General features: G+C 40.8%; 1 protein-coding gene across 3 annotated transcripts in view; it reads left to right on the top strand.

Moving 5' to 3' along the window:
* TENM2 (teneurin transmembrane protein 2) overlaps window positions 1-25,258 on the top strand; it is an 860,742-nt gene extending 835,484 nt beyond the window's left edge. For all 3 annotated transcript variants that reach the window (XM_056867244.1, XM_056867243.1, XM_056867245.1), the window contains 5 exons: window positions 1,437-1,672; window positions 14,447-14,743; window positions 16,211-17,825; window positions 21,185-21,315; window positions 24,375-25,258. In XM_056867244.1, coding sequence (XP_056723222.1) covers window positions 1,437-1,672; window positions 14,447-14,743; window positions 16,211-17,825; window positions 21,185-21,315; window positions 24,375-25,136 — 3,041 coding nt within the window. In that variant the 3' untranslated portion in view covers window positions 25,137-25,258. The remainder of the gene's footprint in view (window positions 1-1,436; window positions 1,673-14,446; window positions 14,744-16,210; window positions 17,826-21,184; window positions 21,316-24,374) is intronic.
* Window positions 25,259-26,340: the final 1,082 nt, after the last annotated feature.

The raw sequence follows: 26,340 nt of genomic DNA, 5'->3' as shown, positions 1-26,340 counted from the left end.
GAAGAAAAGCAGATTACTCCTTCAGATGTCTGTCGTTCACAGTGGGAATATTTCTCATGGAAACTATGAAGCTCTTCCTGCCCCTTGTGGCATATTTAACAGGGAAAATTGCACTTTTTGAAGGGAACAACGTGGATATGCGAATCTTTAGCTAGCTCTAGAAACTTCCTGACTACCCATATGTTTGACTGTACAGATTGCCACTAAAAGAACTACAGTGTTGACTTATTTTTCCCCATGACATTTATCCTCCAGGCACATTTAAATAGTCTTGCTGGGCCCCACTCCATCCCTTTTCCTTTGATTGTTTGCCACCGATCTGAGAGCGGTTAAGAGAACCAGCCGTTTTGCTTAAATGGCTTACGGCGTCTTGGACAGTTTCCTATGTAAGCCAAGTCACAGTATAAGCTCTGAAGCAGAGATCGGTAAAGGGGTTAAATGTGAACCTTCCAAAAGTGATTCCATGTTGCATATGTCTTGACATTGTTACCAAAGCTGCAGTGAAAGGGATTTTGCGAATGATGTTTTTTTAATTAAGAGATAATGTCACTGAAAACAAACATAGTCACAGGACAATAGCCTCCTGACATATAAATGTCAACATTTATGGACTGTTTTCCTGGGTTCCGATGGCTTTATTTCTGTGCTACCAGATGATTAATTATGTAGATATTTTCCTTTGGACAAAAGGATAGTGGTTCTTTGATGGCAGCTGCTCACTGTACTGCCTGAGTGGAGAAACTCCTTTTTGACTGTTTTATGGAATGGATCTGGTTGCACCAGCCACTCTGGAGAATAACCGTTTCAGAAATGTGAAGTTTTATTTTTGTAACTTTTGTCAGTCAGTAAAAGGCCAGATGTCTACTTGGCTGGAACATTTTCTTCGAGGCAATGACACTCACACAAAGATTGCGTTTGGCAACACATTTTGTGTTTAACATCATCCTTAAAGACCAAACCTAAGCTATAATACTGCTGAATATCTAATAGCAGAGCACATTTGAAATACATGCAAAGAAAAGAAAGAAAAAGGGACTGACTTGCTCATTTGTGATAAAAGACTTCAGACTCTACTTTCCAAATTCCCAAATTTAAAAAGTTCTTTGTTGATGTATTTCAATTAAAATCATTTTTCCCACTGAGTTCCTGACATGTAGCCACATTAATTCTGAGGATAAACAATGTCAGTATGCATTCTGATTGAGACAAGAGGAAGGAGAACTCTAATAAATTGAAATAACTGAAGATTCTGGATTTTAGTACAGTTGTCCTTAAATCAATACTACCTCAAATATCCACCATCCTACTCTATATGGTAATTGCAGGCAAAGTTCATTTGAAAAACGGAGAAAGACCATGAAAGCCTAGCAAATTAGGCCATATGTTTTCTTTATGACAAATGCAACTAAGTAATTTTTTTCTCATTATTTTTCCAGATCAAGTGAGGAACAGCTATCAGCTCTGTAATAATGGTACTTTGAGGGTGATGTATGCCAATGGAATGAGTATTAGCTTCCACAGTGAACCACATGTCCTTGCTGGCTCTGTGACCCCAACGATAGGACGATGTAACATTTCCCTGCCGATGGAGAATGGCTTAAACTCAATAGAGTGGCGCCTGAGGAAGGAACAGATTAAAGGAAAAGTGACTGTGTTTGGCAGAAAGCTTAGGGTAAGTGCAACCCAGCCTTACAATCATCTTCTGCTGTTCAAAAAGTGAACTGTTTTCAATTCTAATATGCTACACTATTTTATTAAAATATAAAAATGTGAACAATATGGAATATTAGGACAAAACTGCATGTGATGGGTGAGTTTGCTGTACTCATGTCTAAAATGTGTTAACGGTGCATGGGCGGGCATGCACAACCCTCCCCTGCCTGCTATTCTTACACCACAGCTCATGTTTGGAAGTCCTTTGTCCCTGTTCTGAGCCCCTGATACTAGACATGAACCTAGTTGGAAGATAAGACACCTTGCTGGTTCTGAAAGAAAAACAAGTACGGGTTTATTACGTGCACACACACACACCTGTGTGCTAATTTTGAAACAGTATTGTTGTTTCTTTATCCTGCTGAAGACCTCCATTATTTTCAGTGGTGCGTCACTATTGATTTGCTGATGATTGTGTATCAGAGGATAAAGAGTAACTATAGATAATATTTTATCACGTGGATGCTATTTGAAATCATGCTGCAAGATCTATGAGGTGTGCTGTGGCTCAATAGTGGGCACATAGTTTTTATGCAGAGGGTCCAGGGTTCAATCAATCCTTGGGTTCATTGACTTCCCCAGTTAAAGGCTCTCAGGTGACATCTGTCTTCCTAAGAACCTGGAGGGCCAGAGTAGATAATACTGAGCTAGGTGGACCAGTGTCCACATGAAGACAGCTTCATATGAGGTCATATGGGAATTGAACTTTGTGGGAAGCTAGGCATCTCTAATATACAGCCATATGACAATTTTCATCAAATATCTACAGTTGATCAGAAATCTAGAGAAGTAGGAATATGACAAAAAATACCCTCCTCATGTGACTAGGCATGTCAAACAACTTTGTTTCTCATATACTTACATGAACCCCTAAAAAAGATGACAAAAGGTAACCATGCTTTAAAGGGTCACCCTATGCACTCTTGCCGAAGTCCATCAATCAAATTTTTGCCCTTCTTCATCAGCAGAGATTTCGTGTTGTATTATGATTAAAAGTGTCAGTCTCTGTGTGTGTGTAAGTACCATGAAGTCACTTCTGACTTATGGTGACCCTATAAATTAGCATCCTCCAAAACATCCTATAATTAACAGCCTTGCTCAGGTCTTGCAAACTAAGGGCTCTGCCTTCCTTTATAGAATTGATCCATCTCATGTTGGGTCTTCCTCTTTTCCTGCTGCTTTCAACTTTTCCTAGCATTATTGTCTTTTCCAGTGACCCTTGTCTTATAATTTGACCAAAGTACGATAGCCTTAGTTTGGTAATTTTAGCTTCTAGGGAGAGTTCAGGATTGATCTGATCCATAATCCACTTATTTGTCTTTTTGGCGGTCCACGGTATACATAATACACTCGTCCCTACACCACATTTCAAATGAATCAACTTTCTTCCTGTAAGCAGAGATAAAATATATCCTTGTCTGACACCTTTGCTACTTGGAAACCATTCTGTTTCTCCATATTCTGCCCTAACAGTAGCCTCTTGTCCAGAGTAAAGGTTGCACATTGACACAATCAGATGATGTAGCACACCCGTTTCCTTTAAAACCAACCATAGGTTTTCATGATTGACACAGTCAAAAGCTTTGCTGTTTTCTATGAAGCACAAGCTGCCTTTTTTCTGAAATTGCCTCACATGCTTCAGTAACTAATGTAAATTTGCAATATGATCTCTAGGGTCTCTTTCTGAATCCATCTTGACTTGAACAACTGGCATTTCTCATTCCATACATGGTAACGATCTTTGTTGTAAGATTTTAAGTATCACTTTTCTTGCATGAGAAATTAATGCAATGGTCTGATAGTTTCTGCAGTCTTTGACATTTCCATTTTTCGGAATTGGAATGCAAATTGACCATGTCCAGTTTGTGGGCCATTGTTTTGTTTTCTACATTAAAAGACTGAATTATAAATCAGGAAATCCCCAGTTTCAACCTTGCCTTGAATTCACTGGGTGAGTTTAGACAAGCCACTTTTGTTTGTTTATTCTTTTCATTTACACTGGGAGTAAAGGCAGATTAGTATGATAGAAGTATTCTATCTTTCAGTACAGTGATTACAGAATATGATAACTTTTGAATGATAACATTTGAGTCTAATAGCAAAGACTCCTAGCAAAACAACATAGGACTGAAAAACTGGAAGAAAAAAACCATTATCCCTAATAGAGGTCACCACCCAAGCTGATCCATTACACCACACCTCTTCTCCCTCTACAACAATACTCTTATGAGCAAGTCTGTTTTGCCCATTTTGTGAAATGGTAAAAGTATGGGGGCCTTTCTTATAGCCTCAGGCAAACAGTGGGAGAATTCATGTGAATGGGTATTTCCCAATATTATTCACTTGCAGGTAAAATTTCTCTTAGGCTCTATCCTATCCTTTTCTTCTCTAGCAGAGCCTTGAATATCTAAGTGGAAATAATATATGATTCATACTCCGCAACCAAATAACTGTAGAGAAGGCACCGCGTTATTTGTCACTGCTCATATCAGTCCTCTCCCATTTGCCATTTTTAACATTACAGTGCCATCTGCTACTGTTCAAATAGCACCCAGAGGTGCTCAGCCTTTTCCTATCTTATTCTGGTGCAGAATACTGCTGAAAATCTTTCTTCAAGTCTCGCACTTCACCAGCAGCACTGAGCCCTGCATTCTCAAGACTTCTTGCCCAGCTGGAATGTCTATGAGACAGGAGGACTCTTAACATTTTACAGTCTCACTGCTTAATAGGTACTAATCCTTTCCTTCATGTATTACCAATAGTGTTGTACTGCCTATAATGAGAGAGTTGCATACCTCTATATTTTGCAAACAGGAAAAGCGTAAGACATACTACAAGATTAGGAATTAAATTGTTGATGTCTCTGTTTCAGGGCCGTGTAACTGATTTGTGCGCGGTGCTGTTGTATAGATGTTGGTTATTAATAGCAATCATTTTAGGATTTTTTTCCATTGTGTTAAATCGGCTGAATTTTGACTAGACTCTCAAATTAACAAGTAAGGCCCTAACATAAATGTCTTTAATCCTGGCTCTGAGTAGTAAAACCTTAATAGAGGCACTTGTGGTAATTAGCAGAAGTTAAACATACAAGTCTTAGAGCTGATTTCTTGCCAGAGTTAGATTTTTTGCACCATGTATATGCAAATCAAAACACAGCTTTATCTATCAACACCTCAGCATTTAATTGTCTTGTGTTAGTTCCTGTAACAGTAATCACATATCCATTTAGCTCTTTTAAATGAAAATCACTATGAGATTATAACAGGTTGAGTGGACTGAAAATGCAATTTGAAAACAAGAGGGAAACCATTGAATGTATTTGCATCTAATTTATTTTAATTCAGCTTTTTTTCCAAACTGCCTCATGAATGAAATAAAAGCAAGCTGCGCTGGAAAATAGTAAAAGAGCATATTGGAGACATGACATACCACTCAGGTCAGATGCAGGCACGTGGGTGATCTCCCCTACCCCAGGACTAATGACAAGGGAATGTAGCTAATGGATAGGTCTGCTAGCTCCATGTTGGGAAATACCTGGAGATTTTGGGGGTGGAGCCTGAGGAGGCTGGGGTTGGGAGGGACTTCAATGCCATAGAGTCTAATTGCCAAAGTGGCCATTTTCTCCAGTGGAACTGATCTCTGTTGCCTGGAGATCAGATGTAATAGTGGAAGATCTCCAGCTGCCACCTTAAGGTTGGCAACCCTACTAATGGAGATATCCGCCGTGCCTAGATTTGCAATGTTAAATTGAATACAAAGTTAGATAGCAGATGCAGGCTGAAGAAAAATCATTTGTTTGGATTTCTTCCAGCAATTTAATGGAAGTGAATTTGTTGGGTATTAAAGAATCTTAAAAATAATTGTTTTGAGTTAATGGACTATAGTTAATTTCTAAAATTGTGCAGGAATATTCAGTTTTACTTGCAAATAACTATTAATTTACTTCATTTATCACCCATCTTTTTCACTGAGACTCTCTGAAGTCCAAATTAGACATTATGTCTGACACAAGGAACCCTGATGTGAGTGTTCTTTTTACAATCAGATATGTAATCTGTCTTGAGAAGGGAGGAATAAGAAAGAAAGAAAGAAAGAAAGAAAGAAAGAAAGAAAGAAAGAAAGAAAGAAAGAAAGAAAGAAAGAAAGAAAGAAAGAAAGAAAGAAAGAAAGAAAGAAAGAAAGAAAGAGAAAGAAGTAACTTTGGAGAATTAACATTCTCAATCAGTTAGGACTTCCAGGTCTCCCACTCATTAGGGCAATGGGGCGGGGGATAATATGAAAAATCAGCATTAAGCAGTGCTGTGACTTCATTTCCATCTAGGGTTTCCAGCTCCGGGTTGGGAAATACCTGGAGATTTTGGGGGTGGAGCATGGGGAGTGCGGGATTTGGAGGAGGGAGGGACATAGAGCCCAATTGCCAAATCGGCCATTTTCTCCAGATGAACTGATCTGTATCAGCTGGAGATCAATTGTTTGTTTGTTTGTTTATTTGTTATGGCCAATGGCCAGCATAAAATTACAAAAGGAGATCAATTGTAATAGCGGGAAATCTCCAGCCACCACTTAGAGGTTGTAGGAATAAAACAGGGCAGGTTCAAAGTATCAAAAAGCTATATTCTACAGGTGCAAAACTCAAGCTAATGAGACATACAATTATACAACAATATACAATGGCTGTTCCACAAATTCAACAGCAGTTACAAAGAAGCCAAATGGCACCTGTAGAATATAGCTTTTTGATACTTTGAACCTGCCCTGTTTTATTCCTACATTCTTGTATTAACAGTGGTTTTGAGTCCTTGTTACCACTTAGAGGTTGGCAAACCTACTTCCAGCATTTTAACACAGAATTTCTAGTGAATCCTAGATCACTGCAGCTATGCGATGATGTCACTTCTGGGTTTGCCCTCAAAGTGATGTCATCGAATGCCAGCTGCCATGCCCCCAAACCACCCCAGTCTCCTGCCAAGTACCAGCCGCAGGACTTCAGTGCATGTGTAGCCCACAGCAGGGAAAACAGGGCCCTCACAGCCATTTCAATTCAGGAAAGTGGTGTGGGAGGGAAGGCTGACACTCTTACTCCTCCAACACCATGTTCCCAAGCCCAGTTTGGCCTTGGTGTGCTTGAGAATGTCAGTTCCCCAATTTTGTGTCTGACTGTGAAAAGAACAGAGTTGGGTGGGTTCAGAGGAACACAGATTCAACGTGTGTCAGACATAATGTATAGTTTGGGCCTCTCTGCAGATTATGCAGTTCAAAGCAATGCAAAGAGCAATACAATACATATAACCAATAATGCAATAAAACTGGATTACAAAAATTAGAGAACAGTGCCCTGTAAACAGTATAATATGTACAATAAAATAGTTTAATACCACAAACTTAATTACAAAAACTCAATTACAAAGTTAGAGAAAAAGTGCAGCAGTGTAACAACATCTTATGCCTTGCAAACCCCTTTCCTTAATCCTATATGTGCTTGAGGCTATTTGGGGTTTTCATGAATGAAGGAAAGGTTTTCTGTGCATGTTGAAAAGCATTCTTATTTGTTCATACAAGTGGGGGCCCATAACGACTTCCCACAATTTCCACTTTCCCTTCCCTGAAAGGCCCCATAGCCTCTTGCATTTTCCTATGTTCTTCTCTCCTTCATACCCACCAGCCAACCTAACCTTATCTCCTCCTCCAGTTTTCCTTATCCTGTCAGCTTCTCACTGGGAAAGGTCTGGCTAGATTGTACAATGCTAGCAACCAGGCAAGGCCCAGTTGTGCAGTGAGGAACCTGCAGAGATTGGTGAGGGGCCACTTATTTTCACCTGTATGCCTTTCCTCTTTTAATCTTCCAGGCAGCCCTCTACGTGTTTTTATCTTTCCCTGCTTTCTTCTCTCCTTCTTACTAAGCCACAAACCTACCTTTTGTCCACTGCTCATATTCAGTATACATATTATTTATTTACTACTTGTAAACCCCTCCTTTCTCCACAATGTGGACCCAAAGAAGCTTACATCATTCCCTTTCATTTTATCTTCACAACAGCCCTGTGAAGTAGATTAGAGTGCTTGACTGGCCCAAGGTCACCCAACAATAGGGTTGCAAGTCCCTCTCCACCAACGGGAGGTTTTTGGGGGCGGAGCCCGAGGAGGGCAGGGTTTGGGGAGGGGAGGGACTTCAATGTCGTTGAGTCCAATTGCCAAAGCGGCTGTTTTCTCCAGGTGAACCGATCTCTATCAGCTGGAGATTAATTGTAATAACAGGAGATCTCCAGCTAGTACCTGGAGGTTGGCAACCCTACCCAACAAGCTTGCATGGCAGAGTGGGGATTCAAACCTGGGTCTCCCAGGTCTTAGTCTAAAACTCTAACAACTACCTGCCACTGGCTTTTTGTGTGGTGGCTGCTGTTGAACAGTGGTACGCAGCTAAGTCTAGGTGAGTCATGGAACTCATGCAGTAAAACTGACTGGTGTTTGCTGGCAGGCCCGACATGTCCTCTATCAAAAGCAAAAACAGCCCCGGAAAGAGTCCCTGCCTCCTCCCCCAGCCTTTTACTGACAGAAATCAAGACTTCAACTGGCAGTACTGTTGTGGTTGCCTAGTAATAACCACAGAGAGCATTTGTTTCTTAAAGCTACAAGTGCTGCTTCTATTATTTTGGGGACTTGTAACTCCCCAGTGGTTTTGTGGGTGCATATTTATTTTAGATATCAGATTTTTCTGCAAACCTGGGGCTTTTCTCAGGTGTGTAGAAAGACTTGTCTTGTCTGTTCATGGCTTCTGGCTCCAAATTTAAGTATCCACAGATCTGGCCACATTGAGAATTAGATATATTGTTGACTGATGTTCCAGGACAGAGCCTTCATAGCAGGTTTTAAGGCTAAGCTTTAAGGAACTACATGTTGTCTTGTGGTGTGTTCAGTCATCAAGAATGTTGTCCTCCCAGCAGACTGTTGGTATATGGAAGTGGGCAACCACATTTTCATCCCCCCCCCCTGCATTTAAGGAGGGTTCCCCCCCCTTTCTTTTCTTTGATTGCATTGCCAAGAGAATTACCAGTAAGGCTTCAGTGTAACCTACAGAAGGGGCAGTAGTAGTGTGGACTGTGAATGGTCGCCAAATCTTATAGCCCCACAAGAAGAATCATAGGGAGATGAACAGTGGTTTGATAAGAGCAAAACTGAGAAAGGTTTGTGCTAAACTATTGGCATAGCAAAGACCACTGCTGAGTGTGTTCATGAAATGACGACGAAGAGTTCATTCATATCAGCTTCTGCCTATGCTGCGTAAAGTTCTACTTCTCATTGATCAGACAGTAAAAACCATAATTAAGCCTGGCAAAACAAGTCCAATGCTATAATTTTGTTATATAGTCAAGTATTAATGTCTACTGACAAAATAAGTCATCAACCAGAAATTGAATGCTGTATAGTCTGTTTTACGCAAGCCCCCATGAAGACTTCTCTCTTTTGTGTACATCTTAATATCACATAAGTAATGCTTGCTGAACAAGCCAGTAAGTGCTTCTAGGAAGAGCTTATTGTGCCTCACTAAGGTACGGAATAACAGATGCATGTGTAGGTAGCAGAATAAAGGCAAAATAGTGTACTAGATAATCTGGAGTCAGGATATTGGTAATAACTTTCCCAGAAAGTGTGGGAGTTAATCATTTTGTTTGGGTTTCCATATAATTAATATAGGAAAAAATGTGCAAAGCAACAGAGGTTACAAGGCATTTATCTAATAACTCGTAGCTACTCCAAAATTTTACAAAATAGTAGTAACAACAAAGGTTCAAATAAATTGCAAAACATGCATTATAGTATACAAATTAGGAGCAAAAGCAAAAAACAAAAGTATTGATGATATAACACAGAACCACAACAGTTTTGCAATGTATTTGAACCTTTGTTGTTACTAGCATTTTGTAAAATTTTGGAGTTCCTACAAGTTATTAGATAAGTGCATTGTAACTTCTGTTGCTTTGCACATTTTTTTCTGTCTTCTATCAGAGATTTCTCCCCCTTCTTTTTTCATATAATCAATATGACACTGCAATTATACTCTATTGTGTTCTTAAATTGCCAGTAGAAAATAATCTTTCAAACCAGGTATTTGTGTTTCCTGAGTAATATTTGTGTGCTCATGAGCATGTATATCATACACACGTTTCTAATAATATTGTACATCATAGATCTTAGCCATCCTCACAACAACTATGTAGCATATATCTTTCTTCACAGTTACAAGTGAGGAACTGACATAAAGCTTTGGTTGCCTTGGCCAGGACGTTCCAGGACATCTGTGGCCAAGTTGACATTTTCAGTCCAGACCACTGAGATTTAAACCTAGAACTAGGGTTGCCAGGTCCCTCTTCGCCACCAGCGGGAGATTTTAGGGGTCGAGCCTGAGGAGGGCGGGGTTTGGGGAGGGGAGGGACTTCAATGTCATAGAGTCCAATTGCCAAAGCGGCCACTTTCTCCAGGGGAACTGATCTCTGTCGGCTGGAGTTCAGTTGTTATAGCAGGTGATCTCCAGCTAGTACCTGGAGGTTGGCAACCCTACCTAGAACTCAGGGTCCTGGAGCACGTTAATCTGTGCACTGGCTTCAGAACAGTGTGATAAAACATTTTGTACCAGACTTAAGAACTTGATTTATTTATTACATTCATATCACACTTTTCTTCCCTCGCAGGGCCAAACTACATGTGATGGTGTCCACAGGTCCGACCCATGGACACCACTGCCATATTTAAAGTAATTTTAAAAATGTCGCGAGGGGATCAGACCTGCAGCATGGCAAGTTGAGGTCCTCTTCCCCCTGCCACCTTTTCAAGTGCCAAAACAGCTACAGGGCACAAGAGCACCTCAGTCCACTGTGCTTTCAAATGGCAGCTGTGTCCCATGGACTGGATCACATCTAGCTTGTCCCATAGACTTCTCTCAAGAAGTCTCCCATCGAGGCACTGATCAGGCCCAGACATGCTTATTTTCAGTGAGGTTGCATCATTATGTGCCTCTCAAACAAGAAGGAAAAGCATAGGCTTTATTTTCATTTTCTGGCAGCCCATTCTAGCTGCAGGAGATGGTTGAGCTAGCCAAGCATGTCGTCAGTAGGTATATAAAAGCACAACCTGTTTTGTGTCTATGTGAAAACTTTCTAAACCACTGCTGCCTATTCCTCCAAGGCTAGTCAGCAGTGGTCACTCTGACTTTCTTACAGCACCTTCAAAGAAGCCACAAGCAGAAGCTGCTGCTTCCACTCTAAGAAGAAGTTGTTTTTTCCTGCCTAAGAAGTAAGATTTGTGTTGGGGAAAGATCCATGACTTCTGTAAATATCTCCTGTTTTACTGGTGACACTTGCCTGGCTTCCCCCAAAATTCAAATAAGTCAGATATATGTTGAAAGAAACACAGTTAAGCATACATAGTGTATGATGGACTTTTGTCTGCTTTCCCTGAAACCTATGGGTAAGGGGGGGGGGGAATCAATGTTTAAAAATGCAACTTCTTTACAGCCTCATGATCTGTTGTTTGTTGTTAATATTGCTAATTTGCATGGTAATTTTCGGTTTCCTTTGCATAGAAAGTTTCAGTTGAGCCCACAGGGCTTCATCAAGAGGCCCATAATCCCCAGTATGATGAAAAAGAATGTACCAACTGTCACCTTCCTCCTCTCACACATACAAAATGTATGATACAGGCAGCGTCTGTTGTGTTCTCTTGTGGAGAAAACTGAAATCTAGGATAAGAAATAGGAGAAGAAAGAATTTCTTTACTAGGATTAATTTTTAAAAGCTACTTTCTTCGTTTTGAGAAAGCTTGTTTGGCAATGTCTGAAACTTCTCTGGGAAATTCTGCATGAATGGTGGTTTTTTATGGCTTATCCACTGAGGAGATGAAAACTGTGGCAAAGGGAGATCTACTTCATTAAGTGGAAAAATCAGAGTGAGGAAAATAAACGATAATTAAAAATTATTTCCTTACAAACATGGAGTTATGTTATTGTAAAAACTGCTTTCTCTGTAACTGAATTCCTGCAGAGTGGGCTGGGGTGGGAATTGGGCTCACCCTTGCTGTGAAAATAATTCAGAATAACTTTCATGTCCTCAAGAAAGGCTTGGGGTCTATTTCCATATTGTTTGATGTGCTGTTTAAATTTGGAGAAGAGAAAATGTTGCTTAATCAAAGTGACTGTAAAATATAAGCTGAAGAACAAATTCCCAGGAACTGATGAATACTTCTTAAATAGTCAGTGCTGTCAAAAGATACCTAATTTAAAGACTTCTACTTTATTAATGGTGCATCCACAATTAAAATTGCTTAAGAAGTTTTATTCGATTACAGTGTTGGCCTGGATTCTTTAGTCCGTCTCCAGTGAATGCAGTTATTTATTTTTCATATTAAAGCATTTACTGTAGAACAAGCTAAGTTTATGCTTCCGATGTCTCCTTGCTTTTAAAAGGCCCCCAAAGCACCAACCACTGACCTTCTATGTGTTTGTTGCATGACCTTTGAAGAGCTGTATCTGGACCAAGTTACAACTGCATATGAAAGACAAAAATTGGCATCTATGTGACATAGATGCCAATGACTAGGGCCCAATTTAGAGGTTATGGCTGCTATGTAAAAGCTGCTGGAAATGCTTTGACATGTTAGTGGCTTTATCTGGGAGGCCATAATGTTGGAAATCTGCTTGACCATATGGATCACACTATTCTTAACCACAATGTCCACCTGCTGTGATATCTCTCTCTCTCTCTCTAACTGGGCATATTCTTGGAAATAACTGGCAGGGGCACGCAGACTCGTACCAACACACTGTGTAATGAAAAGTGCTAAATGTTAAGACTCTCCATATTATTTCCATGGCAAATGTAATGTCCATCAGCCCCTATATTCTGAACTGTTTTCCTAGCATACTTTCCATTACTGAGACTGGTTTGGAGACATCGGGTTGACCAGCAATCCAGTAGAGAAGAGAGAGATTTCCTTCATATTTGATTCCAAACTTGCGGTCTTCTCTATGAATAGAAACCAAAACAGCTTTCAAAATACTAATGATAATGCAACCATACCCCAATCAATGAAGGACTGATGTACAGTGCATTGCCTTCCTTCTGCACAGTGAAAATTCATTGCACTAGTTCATCGCCGTTGCTGACTCTGTGCAGCACCTACCTGAAGCTCTTCATCTGCCTTACCAGCCAGAGCCATATGAAAAAAGCTGGTGGATCCAAAGTAACAGATGCCACTGGGAGATGGAGTTACAGTTTGAGAACTTGTAAGGATGAGGTTGTGCTTTGTCTTTTAGGCTGCAATCCTGAAGGGGGGGCAAAGCTCATTAGGAGCTGGCGTGACCCCGCTCCAGCGTAAGGGCCCCTTTAACCCAAGATAAGGGGCACTTATCCTGTTCCCGGGGGCAAACATGCCAGCGTCAGGGAGCCGTTGAGCTGCGCCGGCCCCCACCACCAGTACAGCCACACTGGCTGGGGATTCCCAGAAGGGAAAGCCTGCCCCCGCCCCCAGGAGCAGAGCTGACTTTAGGCAGCTTCCTTACCACCTTTGCCCCGGGAATGCCCCCTTGCACTGCATCATTGCTACACCACCTCTTTGGTGGTGTAGCCTCGCTGTTTTCAATGGGGATATTTTCCTTTTTTTATATTCTAAATTTATTTTATTTTCAGCAGCTGGAAAACCTCTGTGGAGGCGGCATGGCTGCACCACTCCCGGCTGCTGCCTGACTTCCTCCCCCTTCAGGAATGGGCTGCCCAACTTCTTCTGAGATAAGGAGAAGTCCTAGAACCTCTTATTTATCTCAGAACAAGTCGGGCAGCCTATTCCTGAAGGGGGGGCAGTCAGGCCGCAGCCGGGAGTGGTTCAGTCACTGTATTTGCCTTTTCCACTCCATTTTCAAGTGTTGTGCATCTTGTGCTATGTATCAAGTTCCTCCTCTCGTTCTCCGCAAAACAAGGTTTCCTTGTCCATTTGCCCTTTACTGTATGGGATCTCGCATCATTTTGGACTATCTAAGTAGTCCTCCTTGACCTGCAGAGATTCTCTTCTGTATTAAACAAGTGCAAGGATGCTCGTATCGCAAAGCAATACTTTCAGATCCACTTCCGTCTGTGGGAGAAAATTATGCTTCCTCTAGTTTTTTTTCTCTTGGGCTTAGTTTTCCTCCAGCTTCATTGCCTAGAAAGGGATAGCTATAGTTAGCTCTAGTGTTTGGTTTGAAGTTCCTTACTGGAGGCATTCCTCCAAGAAATTATAATCTAAAATTTGCCATAAAGGACAGGAGGGGAAGTAGGGATAAAACAGGAGGGAACTTTTTTTCCCCCATTCCAATTACTCTTTCTGTCAACCTAATCTACCTTTCAGGGTTGCTGCTATGAGGATAAAATTGAGAAGGGGAGGACGATGATGTAGGCCGTTCTGGGTCCTCCTTTGGCAAGAAAGGGTGGCATCTAAATAAATAAATAAATGCTGACTTTTGCCCCTTCCGTAGAAAAGAGTTTTCATTCTAATGCAATGCATGCATGGTTTTTGAAAAAAATAAATAAAGGAACTGGCTCAAGGAACAAGACACATGTCATTCTTTAGTATGATTGAAATTTTTTAAAGAGAAATTCTGGTCAAATTACTGCAATGAACTTACTAAATGCTGCTTTTTGTGTGTGCGCGCTAATGCATATTTGAAGTACAAATTATTTACCGCGGTCAATCTCTCTTATCTGAACAGGTCCATGGAAGGAACTTGCTATCTATTGATTACGACCGAAACATTCGCACAGAAAAAATATACGACGATCACCGGAAATTTACCCTCCGTATTATTTATGATCAGCTTGGGCGCCCTTTTCTCTGGCTACCCAGCAGTGGACTTGCTGCTGTGAATGTGTCTTATTTCTCCAATGGGCGACTGGCTGGACTTCAGCGGGGTGCTATGAGTGAAAGAACAGATATTGATAAACAAGGCAGGATTGTTTCCCGCATGTTTGCAGATGGAAAAGTGTGGAGTTACACATACCTGGAAAAAGTAAGTAACTTTTGGTCCGAGCAACAACATTACATACATGAAGTCTTTCCATAATCTACACACATACCTATGTAAGGAAAGAAAGTCAGTATTCCAATTGTTAGAAATATTTGTGTGCTTCTAAATTAATCAGCAGAAATACTTTGTTTAGAAGTATAAGTCAGGCCCACTCTTCAGCATTTCTGATACTGCCATAAAATAGAAAATTGTAATATTTTAAAGGCTAAAAATTCATGGCCATCCTTATTGTTAATCTAATTTTCTTGGATGCCCAGCCCATTTACTTCAGCTTAAAGGATAATAAGGCAATTTGGTGAGGCTGGCAACCTGGCTGCCAGTTAGGGATGCTGGCCTCCAGGTGTGAACCTGGGGTTCCCTGGAATTACAACTCATCTCCAGATTACAGAAATCAGTTCTCCTGGAGAAAATGGATGCTTTGGAGGGTAGACTCTATGGCACGGTACCCTACTGAGGTCCCTGTCCTCCCCAGGCTCCATCCCCAAATCTCCAGGAGTTTCCCAACCTGGATCTGGCAACCCTTCCCTCCAGTCCTTGCAAGGGAGGACTTGGCAACCCTATTGCCAGTATTGCATAGCATCTTGTTTTTAAAGTGTGAATGGCAAGGGAGGAATCTGGAAGCACCTCATGCTGAAGCTGAGCAAGCATAGTCAGTCCCTTGGATTGAAGACTTCAGCATCTCCTATGGAAGAATAATTTCTTTCTGTGCCTCTATGCAAAGAGTAGGCCTGACTTATGAGCCTTGCTTCTTGCAGGTTGGTGTAGTAAGGGCACCATGATCATTGTTTTTATAAGAGAAGGTGCTGCAAACATATTTGCCAAGAAATGACAGCCAAAAGTCACTTCCCAGTGAGAAAATTATAATGTAAATGCTCCCTTTCTTACAAGTATGCTTAATATCACAGACTGAACCTGACAAAACAATATCCCATAGCTCATCTCTGAGCCTTATTTATAGAACTTGAGCCCTTACTTAAGCCTTGTTTTCCTTGCAAGTATGTCTTAGTTTTAAGAGAACTGCATGTTATGTTTCTCTGAAGTCTGTTTTTTTTTCTATCAGCAGAGAAGTGTAGAGCTATCATTTTTAATTATCTGTGATCTTTTCGATTTCTCAGTGAGAATTACAGCAACCTTAAGGAATGAACAATAGTTCTTTCAAAAAATGTAATGGGGAAATGTTTATAATTCTGACAAAACATACTTTGGATTCACATTGAGATAATCTGACTGTTGGCGATGTTTTTTTTATTAATTGCATGCATATATGTTAGCAATATATTAACAGCAATGGGTAGAATTGTCACATACACAGAAAGAATTGTCAGTGTATTTGCTTTATTTATTACAATTCTAAAACCTACTTAGCATATTCTTGAGCTAACCACACACACACACAATCAGGAAATGATCCTATGCCATCTAATTTGCATTTTTGTTTGTTTTTAATAGTCCATGGTTCTGCTCCTTCAGAGTCAGCGGCAGTACATCTTTGAATACGACACTTCAGATCGACTACACGCTGTCACTATGCCCAGCATTGCACGGCACACTATGTCCACTCATACCTCCATCGGCTACATCCGAAATATTTATAACCCTCCAGAGAGTAATGCTTCAGTGATTTTTGATTATAGCGATGATGGAAGGATTTTGAAAACATCTTTTTTAGGAACTGGTCGGCAGGTTTTCTATAAATATGGGAAATTGTCCAAGTTGTCTGAGATTGTGTATGACAGCACAGCAGTGACTTTTGGCTACGATGAAACCACTGGAGTTCTCAAGATGGTGAATCTACAGAGTGGTGGCTTTTCTTGTACTATTCGCTACCGTAAAATTGGCCCTTTGGTTGATAAACAGATTTACAGGTTCTCTGAGGAAGGTATGGTCAATGCAAGATTTGATTATACCTATCATGACAATAGTTTTCGGATTGCTAGCATCAAGCCTATCATAAGTGAGATACCTCTTCCAGTTGACCTTTATCGTTATGATGAAATCTCAGGCAAGGTAGAGCACTTTGGAAAATTTGGAGTAATCTACTATGATATCAATCAAATAATTACCACAGCGGTGATGACACTGAGCAAGCACTTTGATACACATGGACGGATTAAGGAAGTTCAGTATGAAATGTTTCGATCACTCATGTATTGGATGACAGTGCAATATGACAGTATGGGGAGGGTGACGAAGAGAGAATTAAAACTTGGGCCTTACGCCAATACAACTAAGTACACCTATGATTATGATGGAGATGGGCAGCTTCAGAATGTGGCAGTCAATGACAGACCTACCTGGCGTTACAGTTATGACCTAAATGGGAATTTACATCTTTTGAATCCTGGAAACAGTGTCCGATTGATGCCACTGCGCTATGATCTAAGAGATAGGATTACACGCTTGGGTGACATGCAATACAAAATTGATGATGATGGCTTTCTATGTCAAAGAGGTTCTGATATATTTGACTATAACTCCAAAGGCCTCTTAACAAGAGCTTACAACAAAGCAAATGGTTGGAGCATTCAGTATCGTTACGATGGAGTAGGAAGACGAGCTTCTTACAAAACTAATTTAGGGCACCACCTTCAATACTTTTATGCTGATCTTCACAACCCTACAAGAGTAACACATGTATATAACCATTCAAATTCAGAAATAACATCTTTGTACTACGATCTGCAAGGTCACCTTTTTGCTATGGAAAGTAGCAGTGGGGAAGAATATTATGTCGCCTCTGATAATACGGGTACACCACTGGCAGTATTCAGTATCAATGGCCTCATGATCAAGCAACTGCAATATACTGCATACGGGGAGATATATTATGATTCTAACCCTGACTTCCAAATAGTGATTGGATTTCATGGAGGACTATATGACCCTTTAACAAAACTAGTCCACTTTACTCAGAGAGATTATGATGTTTTGGCTGGGCGGTGGACATCCCCTGACTATACAATGTGGAGAAATATTGGTAAGGAGCCAGCTCCGTTCAACTTGTATATGTTCAAGAGCAACAATCCTCTCAGCAATGAACTGGATTTAAAGAACTATGTGACAGGTGAGAAACTGGCCATGGTTTTGAAACCTAAGGAACATTGTGGAACATGTTATGAGTAAGATTTTGCATATGGAAAAATTTCCCGGTACAAGATGAGAAGTCAAGGAAACATGCACGTAATAACTGGGGGGCAGGCTCATCTTTAATAGACCTGAAAGTATGGGCTTTGAAAGAAGTGTAAAAGGAAGGTTTCATAGCATAATGACATGTCGTTCCTACTCCTTAGTTAAGACACGAGGTACCGATTTTTTATAACTGAGGCTATAACTCTGCATCAGTTCTTTTGGGCTTGAGATGCACTAAGATCAATGATACAGGCAGCCCATTCCTGAAGCGGGGGTCGGAGCTACAGAGGAACCAATGTGACCCCTACCACTTGCGTCTGTGCCACTTGCGCCATGCAAACTGGCATGGACACCAGCATAGGCTGACTCCCCGCCCCCCGATACTGGCAGCAGAGTGGCTCTTGGGTGCTGGCGCTACCTCCCGCCATCATTTCCCCAGCATATCTCCCCACGCTAGCATCCACAGGGGTGTTCCCGGGGGCAGAGCTGGCTTTAGGCAGCTTTCTAAGCTCTCCTGGGCTGCAAACATACCATTTTGCAGGCATTCAGTTACACCTGCAAAATCCCGGTGCAGCCCTGTGGAACGCTTTGGGGAGCTCCATGGGCTTTTTTCTAAATTGCACTTCCCCCTTTTCCCCCCGGCTTGCTGCACCACCTGCAGGCGCCATCTAACCCCCCCCCCCCAGGAATGGGCTCTTAAGCACACATGATAAATGGAAGTTGAATAATTGCTTATTTGCATGAGCATTACTTGTATACAAATTGCATTCAAACATGTTAATAGGGCAGGACATATTTTTACTGTTAAGCATGATGACTTTGATTCTCCTTGTTACTAAGCTGACTGGCAGAACAATCAAGATGTCCTGAACTTTATGCACATGATTCAAGCTTGCTGACTTAAAGTGCCTCAGGCCAAGCAATAGCTTAGTTTGTGTGGTGTATTAAAGTAACTGTGTTCAGCACCTTGTAAGACTTTGACCTAATGACACTTTACAAGCAGACATCACATTGATTTACCGAAGGGAAATGTTGTCAAGCAGCATGTCAGTCATGTACCCATTTAGTTCAGTGGTGTTGAGTCACTGCCTTGAGATTCACTGTGTACTTAGCTAAAGTCCATTAAAAGGCCAGTGCTGGAGCCAAGAACATACTCTAGGATCCTAAAAATCCTGGCTCCCAGTGTCCTGGAAATAAAATGGTTTATGTGCAAGCTCAATAGCGATAAGAACTAAAAAACCCATTGGAAAAAAAGGAGAAACCTTAGTGTCTAAAGCACTGTTAAAGAGTTGAAAACTATTGAGTCACATTTGGATTCAAGTAAGTATAAACTGCATCCTTTGAGCTTGGGTGGAAGTTCTAACATCCTTGTCCATTAGTACTCATTTGCTTCTCAGTAGGATCACACAGTACTTGAACTAGCTTCTATTGTTGTTGTTTTTCAAAGAAAGCCAATTAAGATCTACTCAAGAGAAACTCTTTTCAGAGTAGAATAAGCAGTATGTTGTAATTAATGCCACAGTAATTTTTTTAAAGAACAAAAATGTCTCCCCCCCCCCCACAAGCAGCTACCATAATTTCAGAGGAGATTAAAACTTCAGAAAAGGCAAATAATCTTTAAAATGAAGCATGTCTAATTCATAGAAACCACCAAGAGCTGTGTATTCTCACTTGGCTTATTTTCTGGTGTGCTCTTGAAATGACAGAAATCACTGGACAAAAAATTCCTTGCAGGCCTTGTGTCAAGTCTCACCCGCTGGTGGGAGAGCGCCTGAAAGTAAAGTTTTCCATTGAGAAAATGGAAAGCAGGCCCTCCACCCACTGACCCTGTTCTTAAAATTACAACCTTCCCAAACTGCACTTTGTAAAAAAAAAAAAAAGGGGGCTCAGGGTGGCTAATATCCATTAAAATATCATAAACCACAGTAAAAATACAAAGTTCCGTTCAATTATGTGTCTGGCTCAGTCACAAACTGCAGCTTAAATTTCAGGGGTGTTTTTTTTGTTTTTTGTTTTTTTGCTTAAAGCCCCATTAGTTATTACTGGCACATGCAAGGATAGTTTACTTGCTTGTACTCTATCCAGTTTACGAAGTCATTGGTGACTTAGCCGTTCAATACCCATTTCTCCATTAACAGCGTCCACCATTTATATAGAGTCATAGAGTCAAAGAATTGGAAGGGGCCATACAGGCCATCTAGTCCACGCCCTGCTTAATGCATGATCAGCCTAGAGCATCCCTGACAAGTGTTTATCCAGCCTCTGCTTAAAAGACTGCCAGTGGGGTGGGGGGCTCACCACCTCCCTAGGTAGCTGATTCCACTGTCAAACAACTCTTACTTTAAAAAAAAAAAATTAATATCCAGCTGGTACCTTTCCACCCGAAATTTAAACACATTATTGCGAGTCCTATCCTCTGCTGCCAAAAGAAACAGCTCCCTGCCCTCCTCTAAGTGACAGCCCTCCAAATACTTAAAGAGGGCAATCATGCCCCCCCCCAACCTCCTCTTCTTCAGACTAAATTCCCAACTCCCTCTGCCTTCCCTCATAGGGCTTGGTCTCCAGCCCCCTGAACATCCTCTTCTCTCTCCTCTGTACCCACTTGATTCTGTCCGCATCCTTTTTCAAAGCATTGCTTTCTGAATCCTAAGTTATTATATATGGAATCAAGCATCACTTTTTGTCTGTGGCCAGACACATTTAACACCCACTGATGAGTGCTGACATATTTCAGCTGTTTAATTATTTTGCTGTGAAGGAAAACATGGGTTTGAGAAAGAGGCAATGACACTCACCTCCTACCATACCTTTATTCCATACGGAGGAATCAAAATATTGGGAGTGTAACCCAGGTATAATTGTCAAGGTACTGTTTGAAGAGTTTGTAGTACAATTCTGGTCACAAAACGAGATAAGTACTATGAAGTGCTTTGGACACATAGACCTGTACTGTAGAAACTACTCATAATAGTAGAAGCAGGAGCCCTAGTAGGAGTAGTGTTAATAACAATGACAAATTATGTTCATGGAGCTTGGGGGAAGATCGTTTTAGGATTCCTGTGAACTGGATAGCCAAGAAGCCATCTTCCCTGTTGGTGTTCTTATTTCTTAATACAAATGAAGCCGTGCTTGTTCTTCATGCTTAGCTGGGGCAATTTTGTTTTCTAGAACAAAAAAACAGGCTAAACATTCTGAAGCTCCATCCTGCCTTCTAAGCAGATGTTAAGATTCAGTGTGATCGATGTTTACTTTGCACTTTCAGGTCTCACTCACATGTTTATTTTTAATTCTCAGATGTGAAGAGCTGGTTAGTGATGTTTGGCTTTCAGCTCAGCAACATTATACCTGGTTTCCCAAGAGCAAGAATGTACTTTGTGCCTCCTCCTTATGAGCTGTCGGAGTCTCAGGCATGTGAAAATGGACAGGTAAGCAGAAGTACTTCCCATCCGCCCAATGAATTTGCTTGAGTAACACTGCAGTTGACATTATTTTAGCCATTTACCAATGGCAACGTGTCTCTGACAGGCTGACTTTGTCTGGTGAAACTGAAAGAAACTGAAATGTCCGGATCTCATGTTGTGCATCTTTATTTGCCATCCATGGATAATGTTACTTTCATTGCAGTGTTGTTAAGCTCTTTCAGTATTTATTCTTAAAATGTTGCTTGCTTAACAATGATAGTTGATTTTGTCACCTTGTAATAGCACTACATTTATGCCTTATGTGTAAGGCAGTAAAAAATTGTGACATGCAGTTATTCATCTATTAATAAAAGTTTCATGCATGACATAAAACTGCCTGGTTGACTAGAAATAGGTTTAAAACCCTTAACTTATTTGACAGAGCTTTTAATCTCTGGGGAAGTTAGTTGCCATCTTAGCTTCTTAGTTTAATTTAATAATAACATGAAGGAAATAATCTCTCAGGAAGTTACTTGAAAACATTCGTAAAGTGCTGAAATCTATTGTCAAGCAAGTTGCTCTTTTATACAAATACCACCACCCCAGAACTAAGAACACCATTTCTGATTGGACTAAAGCATGTAAAGTTGGAGCAATTTTGGACTAATTATTTCCAAACTTTTTGAAAGAACTCTGGGATAAAAAGCAGCCTGTTGAATGGCGGGGGGAGCAGAATGCATGCCAAAGTGGGTCAACCAACTGTGTTTTTTAAATACATTGTCACCTGCATATTAATAGAAACTGACCCCCAAATATAGTCAGTTACAACTTATTGGTTCTTGTAGGTTATCCGGGCTGTGTGACCGTGGTCTTGGTGTTTTCTTTCCTGACGTTTCGCCAGCAGCTGTGGCAGGCATCTTCAGAGGCAGATGCCTGCCACAGCTGCTGGCGAAACGTCAGGAAAGAAAATACCAAGACCACAGTCACACAGCCCGGATAACCTACAAGAACCAATGAACTCTGTCCGTGAAAGCCTTCAACAATATTTTTAGTTACAACTTAGTTTTCCTTCTGAAAACAGGAAAGTACCTGAGACATAAAACAACCCCCCATATCTACTGATTTTGCAGTTGGAATGCTTTTTTTGTCCCAGTAAATGTAACATATTATGATATGAAGTAGTCCATTAATTTTTTGCAAAGGAAAACTGAGCCAGGGAAGCACTAGAGTGTTAGTTGTCTATAGGCTGGCACAAACACGGAAGGAACCTTTACCTCATCACAGACAGATCTGCTCTTGGGATAGAAAAATAACCCCACAAATACTAAAAATATCAGTGATTAATAATAATAGGCGTTTGTAACTGGCAGTTTTGTGAAACACGTTGATTTCTACATAGATTTTTGTTTGGTTTAGTTTTTCATAACAGTTTACTATCCCCAGACTACATGGGAATTTGGCTTGGGTTAGTAAATACACCCCAAACTACAATTTGTGCGTGCTCTTTTCACACTTCTGTGAAAGGGTTTTTAATTCAGTCATAAACATTTTTACATACTCATTGATGCTTATTGATGAGCATTATGTCAACAGAGAGTTATCATAGCATAACTATGCAAATAAACTACAAGTACCATGTCATAAAACAGAGTTACAAATCTCATTAGAGCCAGTAATATTATTTCTTTTTGGGTGACTGTCGGACCACATTGGAAACATTGTTTTGGGTATCATGAGGTGAATGTAGAGGTTGACCCAAGGAGTTAGAACTGTTGTTGGCTGCAGACTTACTCACACCTTCTGTAGTTTGAAAATCTGCCGGCAGTTGTACCTGACAGCATTGCTACAAATCCTTTAGGAAACAGCGAGTTGAAAAGAAGGTCCATATTCTAGAAAGCCAAGTTGGGTGTGTGCAAGGGATCATACATATACAGCAGGACTTCTAACTGTTTTGAACTGCATATATTCATACTCTATTGGAAATGGCTTCCAAGAATCCCTTAAGTTTCAAAAAGGAGTATGTCAAATAGAATAAAAAGGAGGAAGGTCCAAAGTTCACTGTGAAGCCACTGTGAAGTCAGGAACAGGGAAATTACAAACTATAGGCAAGACTGGTTCTTGTAGGTTATCCGGGCTGTATAACCGTGGTCTTGGTATTTTCTTTCCTAACGTTTCGCCAGCAGCTGTGGAAGGCATCTTCAGAGGAGTAACACTGAAGGACAGTGTCTCTCAGTGTCAAGTGTGTAAGAAGAGTAATATGTAGTCAGAAAGGGGTTGGGTTTGAGCTGAATCATTGTCCTGCAAAAAGTATCAAAGGTAATGTGCTAATCATTGTCCTGAAATACCAAGACCACGGTCACACAGCCCGGATAACCTACAAGAACCAATGAACTCAGACCGTGAAAGCCTTCGACAATATATAGGCAAGACTGTTGATTTAGTGATCCATTTTGATCAGTGACACTAAAAAGGCAATAACATACATTTCAAAAATGGTACTTACCTGTCGCTTAGTGAAGGATCTGTGGTTCAGTGGTAGGGTACATGCAGTGAATGTGTAACATCCTAGGTTCTATTCCTGGCATCTCCAGGTAAGGAATCTTAGACAGTATGTGTTAGGAAAGACCTTTCTTTGCTTGCGAAGCTGGAGAGCCACTGCAAGTCATAGTAGATAATACTAAGCAAATTGAACCAATAATCTGCCTTGGTATAAGGCAGCATTGGATGTTCAAAAGACCAAAGTCCCCAATCCACTTACGGAAGTAAAGATTGTCTGGTGCACAACCAATTGAGCATAACCACATAGAGCTTAGAGCTGTAGTAAGTCCCTTGCTGGTACCCATTCGATCATAAAAAGTAGTTTTTAGCAAGTTAACAGTTACAAAGCCTCCCTCTCTGAGGAAGAAACAGTGCATACATTTTCCAAAATTGTGGGACTGGGATATTAGTGTGTTAACCACATTTCAACAGTACGTTTAAAAAATGGTTAAATGAGTGGGGCTTTATTGACTATTGAGGCATTTTCTTGTAGTCTTCATTTCCAAATGCTCTGTGACTTGCTTTTCCCCCTGTTGTTATTGTAGCTAATTACTGGAGTCCAGCAGACAACGGAAAGACACAACCAAGCTTTCATGGCCCTTGAGGGACAAGTCATATCGAAAAGACTACATGCCAATATTAGAGAGAAAGCAGGTCACTGGTTTGCAACTGCCACTCCAATTATCGGCAAAGGTGTCATGTTTGCTGTGAAGGAAGGCAAAGTGACGACGGGCATTGCAAGCGTTACGACAGAAGACAGCCGAAAAATTGCCTCTGTGCTTAACAATGCCTACTACCTGGAGAAGATGCACTATAGTATTGAGGGGAAGGACACCCATTATTTTGTCAAGATTGGGTCATCCGATGGCGACCTTGTCACCCTAGCAATGACCAGTGGGCGTAAGGTGCTAGACAGCGGAGTGAACGTCACAGTGTCCCAGCCAACCCTCCTCATCAACGGAAGGACTCGAAGGTTCACAAACATTGAATTCCAGTATTCCACCTTGCTAATGAACATACGTTACGGCCTGACGCCCGACACGTTGGACGAAGAGAAAGCGCGAGTGCTGGACCAAGCTCGGCAACGGGCCTTGGGGTCAGCCTGGCTCAAAGAGCAACAGAAGGCCCGAGATGGCAAAGAGGGCAGCCGTCTGTGGACTGAAGGGGAGAAGCAGCAGCTTTTGAGCACAGGGAGGGTGCAAGGCTACGAAGGATACTATGTGCTCCCAGTGGAGCAGTACCCAGAGCTGGCAGACAGTAGCAGCAACATCCAGTTCTTAAGACAGAACGAAATGGGAAAGAGGTAACAAATTAATCTGCTGTCATCCTTGCCCGGATGAATCAGTAGTTACAACTGTTATCTCCTCTCCTAAGGAGATGAAGACCAATGGGGGGCACTGGGCTGAGCTACTTCGGGATAGTAAGTGGCAACAAAAGCTCACGTTTTTTTGAGTGAGATGCTGCTGTCCGAGAGATTACAAAACCACATCCTGAAGTGACTAAAGCCAGACTGAAAACTTTTAAACCGTACGAATTCAGAAGTACCCCATAAATATTACCCACTTGTTCTGGGTCTAAAGAAAAAAAATATTTCGAAACAAAAAATATTGAAAAGGAAGGCCTCATCTTATATTACCTCACTTCATTCACACGTGAGCAAACTTTCAAGAAATCCAAGAGGGCCACCCACCTCCACTAGACCAGCTGAGGGGCTGCTTGTTTGATAAACATTTTAGAGGTTTTTCATTTAAAAGCAAAATACAGGTGCATTCAATACATGACTTCTGGGGTGATTTGTGTGTAGCAGCTGGAAGGAAATGAGAACAGGAGCAACAGAGCACTGGAAATAGTAACAAAAATATATATTAAGGAATATAAACCTGCACTTGCACTCTGACCCTGCTTTTGTCTGGCCTAAAGTTAATTTATTCAAAGAGGGCAGAGTGTAAAGTTCGATTCAAAATGGTGGCTATAAATCACTACTGATAAATTTCATACTCTGTTTGTCTTTGAAGATTCCATTGTGGACAGTATAACAGTTACAGGGTGTAGTCTGTTTAGATTCAGTAGTTTGTTGGTATCAGTTCTAGTAGAGCTGTGGGCATTGTGTTAACACTATTGCAAATGGGCACCAATTCAGATCACCCTGTACATACATCAGCCAGAAGGCACAATCACTGTTTCAAATTTTTTTTAAAAAAAACTTATTAGTGTGTTTGTTTGGTCAAGAAACTGAGACAATCACATTATGGTCACCGAGACAGAAAAAAAGAACCTACAAAAAAACCCTAAAAAACAAGTCTAATAAGAACTTTGGTACTGAACTTTTTTGTAATATACATGTATGAATTGTTCATTGAGTTTTTATATTAATTTTAATTTGCTGCTAAGCAAAGAATAGAGACAGGCAAAGATAATTTATGGCAAAGTGTTTAAATTGTTTATACATAAATAAAGTCTCTAAAACCCCTGTGAATTCAACGTCTTTTGTTTCAGAAATGTTCGGAGAGA

Source organism: Euleptes europaea, chromosome 1 (assembly GCF_029931775.1).
Source record: "Euleptes europaea isolate rEulEur1 chromosome 1, rEulEur1.hap1, whole genome shotgun sequence".
In the NCBI taxonomy this organism is placed as follows: Eukaryota; Metazoa; Chordata; class Lepidosauria; order Squamata; family Sphaerodactylidae; genus Euleptes; species Euleptes europaea.
The sequence above is the reverse complement of the archived record's forward strand: the minus strand, read 5'-3'. Positions and strand labels throughout refer to the sequence as shown.